At 40.9% G+C, this 12,375-nt stretch overlaps 1 protein-coding gene across 1 annotated transcript in view; it reads left to right on the top strand.

Annotated features, from left to right (window-relative positions):
- cfap58 (cilia and flagella associated protein 58) overlaps window positions 1-10,822 on the top strand; it is a 187,453-nt gene extending 176,631 nt beyond the window's left edge. The window contains exon 18 of the mRNA XM_033034013.1: window positions 10,350-10,822. Within this exon, the coding sequence (XP_032889904.1) occupies window positions 10,350-10,470 (121 nt within the window). The 3' untranslated portion in view covers window positions 10,471-10,822. The remainder of the gene's footprint in view (window positions 1-10,349) is intronic.
- Window positions 10,823-12,375: the final 1,553 nt, after the last annotated feature.

Raw genomic sequence — 12,375 nt, 5'->3', positions numbered from 1 at the left:
TCTGACTTTGGCCTCAGAGACTGAGATCACAGGGTCATCAGTGTAGAGGGGTTATCATTGTTCCCCATTTCAAAATGGGCATAAAACACATTGAGGTCAAGATGTGATGCGTTGTTGCCACTTATACAACCCAGTTTTGCCTTTTAGGAATATATAGCATGCAAACCCTTCCACAGCTGTTGCGCATCTTTCTTGAATTACTCTGGATCGATCACCAGTGCTAAATGCCACAGATCTCAAAGATTACCCATCTCCTGCATCATCCATGGATTCTGGTTTGGGAAGAGTTGGAATGTTTTTATAGGTACACACATGTTCATGCATTTCTTTATGAAGTTGATGACAACTCTGGCATATTCATTCAGGTTTGCTGACGAACCCTTCACGTGGCCAGTCCACCATTTTGAAACAGTGAAATGGATTTTGGCACATGCGAGGGACGATATTATCTTTGGTGGGATAAAGGTCAAAGTGGAAATTACTTAGCAGAAACCATGTAGGTACAGAAACATAAGGATAAATAGTGGGCCAGAGACAAGCTGGGTGGGAATTTGAAAGTACAGTGAAAATAAATTTGAGAAGCTTTTGCGGGTGGGAGAGGGAGATTCTGAAACATACCAGGTTTGGAAAGAGAATAGAACTAACAATAGAGAATAAAATAGGAAAATGATCAGAGATTGCTGCGCCAATCAAGATATAACTAACGCATGTTGAGGGATGGTCATGAAGATGTCAGGGAGGGAGAGATTTAAGAAATACTGCAAACTTTGTGGGAGAGAAAGCAAGGGTTGAAATGTTTGTAGAGCTCAAATTGGAGTAGCAAATTGAATGTGAAAGAAGTCAACCAGGCTTTTCCCAGCAGGCATTCAGCACGAAAGAGGCAGGTGGAAAAAATAATAGAGAAACAAGGAACTGTAGGTGCTGCTTTACAAACAAAGACACAATGTGCTGTAGTAACTCAGCAGGTCAAGCGGCATCTCTGGAGAACTATAATGAGCCTACTGCCCACCGAAAAGTGGCAACAAATAGCTCAGTGGGTCATTCGGACAATGATAAGAGAGGCACAGTGGGAAGCTGGTGGGCAGTCAGAGTGAGTCAAGTCTGGGATGGGAGCAGGAAAGTGGGAAATCCAGTGAGCATAATTTTAGCAAGTCTGTCACCGAATGTGGAGGTAAAATATAATGAGGCAGTAAATTATTTCTGAGACTGCGGTTATTTTTCACTGATCATCGATATATTACAGCACCAAACAAGGTCCCTTGGTATATTGCACTCTCTGAGCTCTCCAAATTGAATGATCTACTATGATCCCATTATCTTCTATTTCTGAACACAGTCAATTTTGCTTTTAAACACCCAACAAAGTTTCAGATTTCTTTTAACTCCTACCTTCACTGTTCTTTTGAAAAATTTGAGTTTGAAACTCCCTAGTACCTAGGAGGAAATAATTTATAATTTATTCTGCTAAAATCCTTCGCTCATTTAGGCTTCATTGAACTGGTACATTCCACTGCATCTGGAACATTTTAGCGTTAATTTCTCAATCCTGGATCCAATGAATCTGTGCTCTTTGTTCTAGGTTCATCTTTCAATAACGTAGGAAATAGACGTAGAAAAGGCACGTGGCCCCTCGTGTCTGCTCTACCATTGAACAGGGATAACTTTGTCCTTTATTTCCACTTGATTCACTTAGTTTCCAAAAAATCTCAACAACGCCATTGCCCTGGGCAAGTGTTCACAAAGTACTAAGTGAACAAACCTTTCCTTATCTCAGTTCTAAATGGCTGACCCAATGTCTTGAGTCTATGAACCATTGTACGTAAGACTCAGGCAGAGGAAACAACTGCTCAACATTTACTAGCAAATATATCCTTCAATGAGATCATCTCTAATTTTGCTAAACTCCAGGAAACATAAGTCCATTTTGCTCAGTCTTTGTTCCTGGGGGAACTACTGAATCGAGCGAACCTGTAAACTTATAAAACAAATAGACAAAAGTGCTGGAGAAACTCAGCGGGTGCAGCAGCATCTGTGGAGCGAAGGAAATAGACAACGTTTCGGGCGGAAACCAAATATCTTTGTGGCCCTTTGCAGCAGCAACCTTTCCTTAATCTTCATTGCTTTTTACATTTCTTTCATTCATTTCTTCTATGTACCTTCTATATATCTCTTTTCCCTCTCCCTTGACTGAAGAAGGGTCTCGACCCGAATCTTTTCTCCAGAGATGCTGCTGAGTTACTCCAGTTTTTTGTGCCTATCTTCAGCATGAAGACTTCCTTTTATACTTCAACCTCATTTCAGTAAAGGCTATAACCCCCCATTTTCAGTTGAACAACTTGCTCCACGTGATACAATTGGGATACAAGGGCACCCAAATGTCAATTTCCTACTTCCTTTAGAAGAAATCAGCTCAGGTTGCCCATAGCAACACGCAATCAATAGCTAGTAATTTATTTGTGTAAATTCATCATTATTGCCACTTTCTGGTATTCAGTGGGCCTGGTGTCTCAAAGCTAAATTTAATTTGCCTTCTTTGTGTGCAGTCCGACTTAGACCTGCAATCTTGGATCTTTTAATGCGAATGCCGCAGATTTCCACCAGCTCGAAACTAATCACAACCAATTAAAATCTCCAGAAGATGTTTTAAAATTACGACATGATTTAAATTTGCCTTTTTTTAACTCAATAAATTGAAACAATGCAAATGACCTTGCAGAAAGTTAAATGCTTTTCTATTTTCGTCAATGTCCATCATAATTATTTTGCATTCATCCCGCAAAAAAGTTGCTCACCGTTTTTTAAAGTGGTAGAGAAAGGTGATGGGGAAAAGAGTCAGATCAAGAGTCAAGAGTATTTAATTGTCATATGTACTGAAAATGGAACAATGAAATTCTTGCTTGCAGTAGCACAACAAGTCTGTGAACACCGAACCCACAGATAACATAATAAACAAAACAAAGTCAAGAAAATTTAAAAAACGTTTGTGCAAAATAAAGCCCTAAGTCCCTAGAGTAACCAAGAAAGTTCATTGTTCATTGTTTGTAGTTTTCAAGAGACTGTTGGTAGTTGGGATGGAGCTGCTCCTGAATCTGGAGGCCATGGTTTTCAGACGTCTATACCCTCTTCCCAACAGCAAGAGTGAAATGAGAGCATGGCCAGTGTGGTGTGTGTGGGTCCTTCATGATGCTGGCAGCCTTTTTGAGGCAGCGCCTCCTATGGATCCCTTCGATGGTGGGGATGGCGGTAGTCGTGATGGGCCGAGCGGTGTCCACCACTTCTTGTAATCTTCCTCAGTTCTGGGCGTTCGAGTTGTCGAACCAGGCAATGACGCTACCTGTCAAGAAGCTCTCCACTGTAGAAATGCAAGAAAGTATTCGTTGACACACTGAATCTAGGAGCTAAAAATTATAGGAGCATAAATGGGCTATTCAGCCCATCAAGTCTACTCCATCATTCCATCATGGCTGATCTATCTTTCCCTCTCAACCCCATTCTCCTGCCTTCTCCCCGTAAAACACCCATGCTAATCAAGAAGCTGTTAATCTCCGCCTTAAAAATATCCATTGACATCCACAGCTGTCTCCTCAATCTTTTAAGGATGTAGAGACATTCATGGGCTTTCTTTATGATGCCATCAATGTGCTGGGCACCGGACAGATCTTCCGAGAGGAAAGGAAATTAGTCTATTACTCATTCTAAGGCAGGTGAGATTAAGTAACAGAATATATTCTACATCTGATGATATGTTTATGTTTACCTACTTTGCTTATTATTGATTCATTTTGCTTTTAACCTTTTACCCATTTGTCAGGTAGTAGAATTGCGAATAATTTATAGGTCTTTTATCACAGACACAGAGTGCAAACCATTTGACCTAAACGTTTATGACATTGTTCATTCTGTCCACAAAGCTCTCTCCAACCAATTTAAACATTAGAAATACGTGATGTACGTACTTTTGTTTTGAGTCACGTTGTCAAGCTACCCAGTACGGGAGTACAACATCTAGGGGAATTATCATTTTATAATTCAACAGTTTTGTTTCTCAGCTACTGTTACATTGCTGTCTCTTGGCATCTCCTCTGATCACTCCAACATGAGACCTGAGGTGCAACCCCCCCCCCCCCCCCCCCCCCCAGCTCCTCCCCCCCACCCCCTACCCCCTGCAATTTAAGGGACAACATTTGATTTAGCCCATGATGAGGCCATTATAACAAAGTCATTTTTCATTAATGTAATAAGAAGCAACTGCAGCTGCTAGTTTATACCAAAGATAGACACTGAGTGCTAGTCAGCGATCTGAAGAAGTGTCCCGACCCGAAACATCACCTACCCATTTTCTCTAGGATGCTGTCTGACCTGCTGAATTACTCCAGCACTTTGTGTCTATCCTTCTTCATTAATATAGCGTGTTAGAGCATGATCAGCCATGATCACATTGAATGGCGGTGCTGGCTCGAAGGGCTGAATGGCCTCCTCCTGCACCTATCTTCTATGTTTCTATGTTTCTATGATGTAACTTGTGCTTAAGGAATAGATAATTGGAAGTAGGAATGTATGATCAGTCAAACAATGTCTATTGACTTGGCTTAGAATCTAGAGGTAAACCAGTACACAATTTATGTCTCTTTAATTAGCTCAACATATTTACAGGAAGTGTTTTATAGCATACAATAGCGGCACGGTGGTGCAGCAGTAGAGTTGCTGTCTTACAGCGCCAGAGACCCGGGTTCGATCCTGACCTGGGTACAGAGTTTGTACATTTTCCCCATGACCTGCATGGGTTTTCTCCAGGATCTCCGGTTTCCTCCAACACTCCAAAGATGTACAAGTTTGTAGGTTTTTTGGCTTTGCTAAAAATTGTAAATTGTCCCTAGTGTGTAGGGAATCGCTGGTCGGCACGGACTCGGTGGGCCGAAGGGCCTGTTTCTGCACTGTATCTCTAAACTAAAATAAAAACTAAATAGCATGTGTATTATGGTAGTTATGGTTACATTATACATGCTGGAAAATGTAATGTAAAAGCATTTGAAATGAACTCTATCAAAAGTAGTGATTTCTACTTCAAACTTGTCATTATAAACACAATTAATTAAAAATATGTTTTTCATGCGGCTTAATTGAATGCATTGCAAGGTTTGGAAGTAGCACATTGATATCTTGTGAAGCCCAAACTGTTGGGAAAATATTTGTAAAATATCATAAAATGGACCAAAGATGCCAAAATAAAGAGGGCAAATGCCAGTCGCTGGTGGTTGAAGAGGGAGAATTTTTAGTCTTGACAGTTTAGAAGGCCTTGATCAAGACACAACCTATCAGATCATAGTGTAGTTCAAACACTTTACTTGTAGCCTGAAAGAATATGCATTTCCCCAAAGTATGCTTTTCATTAGATTAAAAAAGCACAACATGCGTGAGAATGCCCGGTCCTTCAGGAATTTATTAGTAATGGAATAACAGAGATATGAAAGGTATAATCCTATTATTTGAAACACCCTCTGTTTTAATTGTTTTGCAACTAGTTCTGATAAAGCTGTGTTGCAGCCGCTGGAGTCAGTTCTGAATTCTGAACACATCAAAGTGTGCATTTTTTGATCAGTTTTGTGCCGGAATATTCAGAGATGTCATCTATTTCAAGAACATAGACGCCTTTCATGTAATAAAGGAAGAAAGCTTATCAGTCAGATGTCCTCACTTGTGCTTGGCTCCTTCTCATTCAAGTGTCGGCGCAACGACCAGAGTGCTTGGTAAATGAAAGGCAGAGAATGCATCTTTGTAGTACATCCCATACATATGTGAAAAGGACGGGCTGGCAGTATGCGTTTCACATCATGTTCTTCTGGCCTTGCAGAGCATCACAGCTCAGATATTACCGTGGGCAGTGCATCGTTGACCTTCATAAATTTCACACAAAGCTCTTTACCAGCGGTCCAAAGTTGGAAAATAAAAACGATGAATGCAATCTTTTGGAATTGCAGGATGAAATATTTGCAAATTAACTTGCACCCAATTCCTTCCTCTATTAATCTGAGATGCTTCTACCTACTTACATAGGTTAAATGGTGGAGCGGCTGCAGTGGGTGAAATAATTCATGTGAAACCATTACATCTATATCTGCTAATGTTCAAGATTATAATTACAAGGGCCATTTGTGTCCACAGTGATATTATCAGTGATCGGTTTGCATGATTGAGCTGTCTTCAGCTTAATATCTGCAGAGAGAAATAACAGCGGAGTGGTCAGTGTTTATCATAATATTGATGAATCTCGTATGGGAGCAAATGTGCTGTGAAGCACAGGGATAGCTGTCAGTGAGTCCCCGCTCTTCCACAAGGCAAAGGAGAGCAGGGATCGCTGCTGCACAAAGATCGTTTTACGTCAGGTTTGTCTTGAATTTCGAAGACCTTTTATGCACGCTCAATGAAGTCAGTGCTGAAACATTAAAGGTGTGTCAGCACACCATGCACACTTTTCACCAAGCATCATTTAACTTTCCAAAATGCCCCACGAACTGCTCAAAGTGGAAAAGGAGCATTTGGGACACAATTGAGATCCTCGAGGTTATGCATTGGTTGTTCACAAATGAAAGGAGTGCACCAAGTCTCAGACTATTCACGCACCCACTTTGACCTCATCCGCCACCTCACAACTGGGATGGAAGCGAGTTATCCTCACTGTTGAGGGATTACCTCAGAAGAAGCAACTCTTTCCACTGCCTGGTGCCATTTTGAAAGTGACCACATTACCTAGAGTCATAGAGTTATACAGCGTGGAAACAGGCCCTTCGGCCCAACTTGCCCATGCCAACGAGCATGCCCCATCTACACTAGTCCCACCTGCCTGTGTTTGGCCCATATATTCCTCTAAACCTACTTCTTAGATCAAACTCAAGCAGTGATCATCTTGTTAAATGTCTGGAATGACTGGCACAATATTGTGCTGCCTCAGCTCACACAGCAACATATTGCATCTGAATTAAAGTAATGCAACACTGACGCATTTGTATGCTAATGGCACAGGAAGTTATTAAACATATAGGAGCTGTGCAAAGCAATTTTACACTTTTCAGGCATCTGAGTCAATGTATTGGATCATTTCCCTTGCATAATTTTTATGCAATAAAGTATAATCGCTGCAGAAATGTCAGGAAGGTTCCACTGAGTTCACCAGCAAAGCCATAACGGCAAAGCAATTACTTAATAAATACACTTGGTTCCCCATATGAACATAGTTTAAAAGCTAATCAGCTGTATTCATTTAATTTTCAGCCGTACATGCTGGGCCAAAGCATCAGCACAGATCAGTAACTAGTAAGATTACTCTGTAATGAAGAGCAATGCGTTTACGTGCATGTAAATGTCTTATTAATGTTACATTTGAAATTAGAAAAATAAGAGAATGCTGGAAATACTCGGCAGATCAGCAACAAAAAAAACTGTTGGAGGGGACACAAGGAACTGCAGATGTTGGAATCTGGAGTAAACACAAAGTGCTGGAGGAACTCAGTGGGTCAGGCAGCGTCTATGGAGGGAAAGTGACAAGTGACATTTCGGGTTGGGAGTTTTCAGATTCAGATTCAACTTTAATTGTCATTGTCAGTGTACAGTACAGAGACAACGAAATGCAGTTAGCATCTCCTTGGAAGAGCGACATAGTATATGATATCAATAAATAAATCTATTTGCATGCATACAGTCATACAGTCATAGTGTTTTTCCTGTGGGAGGAGTGTCCGGGGGTGGGGGGGGGGAGTGATTGGCAGTCACCGAGGTACATTGTTGAGTAGTGTGACAGCCGCAGGGAAGAAGCAGGGAAGAAGCTGTAGCGCCTCCTGGATTCAGCAGATCAGATTTGATTAAAAAAGTCTTGCACCTGAAATGTTGTTTCTGATTCTTTCTCCACAGATGCTGCCTGACCAGCATTTTCAGGTTTATTTTCAGAGTTACAACATCGGGCAATTTTTGCGATTTATTTTCTGCCATTTTTAACTCAAGGACAAGTTCCATTGCGATGCATAAAGACTTCTGCCATGTACCACTCAAGTAAATTTAGATGATCTAAATATTATACAGCAAATAAATGTGTATACTGGATGAGGCGATGTAACCTTTATAATGCAATAACATATACAAATTACAGTCAAAGGTCGAACATCAGCGAGGAGGTTGACTGGACTTTGGTTCCTTCCTTCACAGTGGGGAACTTTGGTGCTGCTGTGGGGATGTTTGTGTTGTGGACTACTGGTTTCTGTGTTTTGTGTTTTAAAAAAAAAAATTTTTTTGTATGACTAAGGGAAAACGAATTTTGTTGTATCTTCATTGAAGTCAATGACAATAAATTAAATCAAATCAAATCAAATCAAATCAAACCAAATCAAATCGAATGAGGAAGTCTCCAAAATGTGACCAACACAAGCTGGCCGACTTTGTCCCTCAAAAAAGGATACAAAGTGGGGGAGTAACTCAGCCGGTCAGGCAGCATCTCTGGAGGACATGGACAGCTGACTTTTCGGGTCGGGACATTTCTTCAGTCCCATTATGAAGGGTCCCACCCGAAGCATCACTTATCCATGTTCCCCAGAGATGCTGTCTGATCCGCTGAGTTACTCCAGCACTTTGTGTTTTTTTTTTTATTTGGAAAATCGGCATTCCTTGTGTCAGACATGGATCACAGTGTTTTTGTAAATTCTAGGTATTACCTACTGTTTTAGTTTGCACATGCTGCAGAAATGCTATGTTCACCTTCAAAAGGTTAAAACGATTAAATATCTTGAATATTCTAAACACACCAGATTTATTGAAGTGCTGCAGAAGTGCTGAAATGCACTGCAATGTATACAGTGTGATGAATAAGTCTAAATTTCCATTTGAAGATGAAATCTAATACTGTGTACCAGTTAAGTGATCAATATCTTGCACTAGCTTAAGCTATAAAGCAATTTACAAAAAAATCGATAAGAATTGAATGTTGTTTAATTTGTTTGTAGGAATAAAACATGACTGTTAGTGAATTCACACTTTTCATCAAGCAACTTTCTCATTCCTCGTAGCTCATGGGTTTCTAGCTGAGGGATATCATCTCATAACTTTAGTATTTTTTAATTTGAGGATATGCACGACTTGGTGATCTTTAAAATTATAGGGTGCTTTCCAATGGTTTGCACAGTTGCCCTTGCTCGCTGCACACATCTGCCACTAAACTTGAGTAACATGTAATCCAGGTGGGAATCCGAGTGCTTAAATATAAACAGAAAAATGCTTGAAAATATACGGCAGAATTCATGGCCAAATGAATAGGTAGCAATTTGGTTCCTTCACCTTTTGGCAGAATTGGATAGAAAATTTGAGATGTCTAACAGGTTTTAAGCAATGACACAGGTAGGGAAAGAGGTAAGGCTGGAATTGTACCTTGCATGAGAATGCTCATGCAAGGTAATGGGACATAAAGAATCAAGAACTTGGCATGGAAGAGGTGTAAGTGGAGATAGCAGAATCAATGTGAGTGATCTAAAATGACTACGGCACCAACAACCTTAATGTGACATATCTTTTATATAATATATATAATAGGTTTATTATTGTCACGTGTGCTGAGGTACAGTGAAAAGTTTTGTTTTGCATGTTAACCAATATCAGATAACACGGTACATAAATATAATCAAGCCAAACTCTGGTGCAATGCAGAGAGCTGAAAAATAGATATCTCATCATTACAGCACAGCAGTATAGAAACACATCGAATTTACCTCACAGAAAGGAACTATTGAGAATGATAGGTGATCTGTGTTTGTGCTGTAACACAAGACTCCTTCTACCTTACTGCATCCAGTCACACCAGCATATCCTACTCCTTGTATGACATACTTGCATTTCCTTGTATTCACCATATCCTACTACTCCGTTCTCCCTAAAAATAGTTGTCACACTTCCCTCTGGAAGGCATCCATACTCCACACAACAGCAAGTCCTTGTCACATTCCAAGAAAGGTCTACGCATTTCGAGACACTGTGATCTACGGGGATTATCTTCTCAATCAGGTGAAACACTGAATAATTTCCATTTGACTCCCCGGTGCTGGAATCAGGAACTCTCAGTACTTGAATGTATTCACCAGTGTGCCCGCATATGCATGTGTGGTGCGTGTGCACATCTGCTGGCAGTGTTAGCTGGGGGATCCTGATCAAGAAGGGAAGTTGCCTGGAGGTTTTGAAGAAGGGCCTGTACAGAGCAGAGCAAACCTGTACAGGTTTGAAAAGGTCATTTAGAACACACAAGAAACAAATTCTGGACCTGTAAAAAGGTTTGATGTTTCTAAACTAAACTGGATTTCTTTTCCTCTTCCCTCTAGTGAGAAAGAAAAAGCCTTGGAGCAGGAAGGACGGCCTTTAATCCAGCCTCAGAGAACCAACTATCCCCATTTCACAGGAGGAGGTTTCAATCTTAAATACCAACCAAAGATCACAGTTTAAACATCCAATTTGCTCAATTTTCTATCTGCTGTTGATTCCTTCACATCATACAAGATTTTTCTCTCTGCTTATTATTTTAAAAGGTGTCCCACACAGCCTAGAAATGACAGTGTGTACCAATATGATTTTCATGTAATTTTATTTTATTCTGGCATTTCAAATGCCTCAGTTCTGCAAAAATAATGAACTATATTGAACTCTGTTTTATGACACAGTGATTCTTGTTTCTTGATTTTGTTAAATTGAATATGAAAATACCTGTATATTCAATACATTGTATACCTTCAATGCATTGTCATGTCAGGTATACATGGATATGAAGTGAAATAAAGACTCTGATTTGTAATCAAAATTCTCTGTTAATGGTCTTATTAAACAGTCATGCAATAGACAATAGGTGCAGGAGTAGGCCATTCGGCCCTTCGAGCCAGCACCGCCATTTAATGGGATCATGGCTGATCATCCCCAATCAGTACCCCATTCCTGCCTTCTCCCCATATCCCCTGACTCCGCTATTTTTAAGAGCCCTATCTAGCTCTCTCTTGAAAGCATCCAGGGAACCTGCCTCCACTGCCCTCTGAGGTGGAGAATTCCACAGACTCACCACTCTCTGTGAGAAAAAGTGTTTCCTCATCTCCGTTCTAAATGGCTTACTCCTTATTCTTAAACTGTGGCCCCTGGTTCTGGACTCCTCCAACATCGGGAACATGTTTCCTGCCTCTAGCGTGTCCAAACCCTTAACAATCTTATATGTTTCAATGAGATCCCCGCTCTTCCTTCTAAACTCCAGAGTGTACAAACCCAGCCGCTCCATTCTCGCAGCATATGACAGTCCCGCCATCCCAGGAATTAACCTTGTAAACCTACGCTGCACTCCTTCAATAGCAAGAATGTCCTTCCTCAAATTAGGCGACCAAAACTGCACACAATACTCCAGGTGTGGTCTCACTAGGGCTCTGTACAACTGCAGAAGGACCTCTTTGCTCCTATATTCGATTCCTCTTGTTATAAAGGCCAACATGTCATTCGCTTTCTTCACAGCCTGCTGTACCTGCCTGCTTACTTTCATAGACTGATGTACAAGGACCCCCAGATCCCGTTGTACTTCCCCTTTTCCCAACTTGACTCCATTTAGATATTTATCCGCATTAAACTTCATCTGCCATGCATCTGCCCACTCCCCCAATCTGTCCAAGTCACTCTGCATTCTCATAGCATCCTTCTCACAGTTCACACTGCCACCCAGCTTTGTGTCATCTGCAAATTTGCTAATGTTACTTCGAATCCCTTCATCCAAATTATTGATGTATATTGTAAATAGCTGCGGTCCCAGCACTGAGCCTTTCGCTACCCCACTAGTCACTGCCTGCCATTCTGAAAGGGACCAGCTAATCCCTACTCTTTGTTTCCTGTCTGCCAACCAATTTTCTATCCATATCAGCACTCTAGCCTCAATACCATATGCCCTAATTTTGCCCACTAATCTCCTATGTGGGACCTTATCAAATGCTTTCTGAAAGTCCAGGTACACTACATCCACTGGCTCTCCCTTGTCCATTTTCCTAGTTACATCTTCAAAAAATTCCAGAAGATTAGTCAAGCATGATTTCCCCTTCGTAAATCCATGCTGACTCTGACCGATCCTGTTACTGCTATCCAAATGTGCCGCTATTTCATCTTTTATAATTGACTCCAGCAACTTCCCCACCACCGATGTCAGGCTAACTGGTCTATAATTCCCTGTTTTCTCTCTCCCGCCTTTCTTAAAAAGTGGGATAACATTAGCGACCCTCCAATCCACAGGAACTGATCCTGAATCTATAGAACATTGGAAAATTATCACCAATGTATCCACGATTTCTAGAGCCACTTCCTTAAGTACCCTGGGATGCAGACCAACAGGCC

This window comes from Amblyraja radiata, chromosome 15, assembly GCF_010909765.2.
Source record: "Amblyraja radiata isolate CabotCenter1 chromosome 15, sAmbRad1.1.pri, whole genome shotgun sequence".
In the NCBI taxonomy this organism is placed as follows: domain Eukaryota; kingdom Metazoa; phylum Chordata; class Chondrichthyes; order Rajiformes; family Rajidae; genus Amblyraja; species Amblyraja radiata.
Note: the sequence above shows the minus strand (reverse complement) of the source record. Positions and strands in the feature narration are given on the sequence as shown.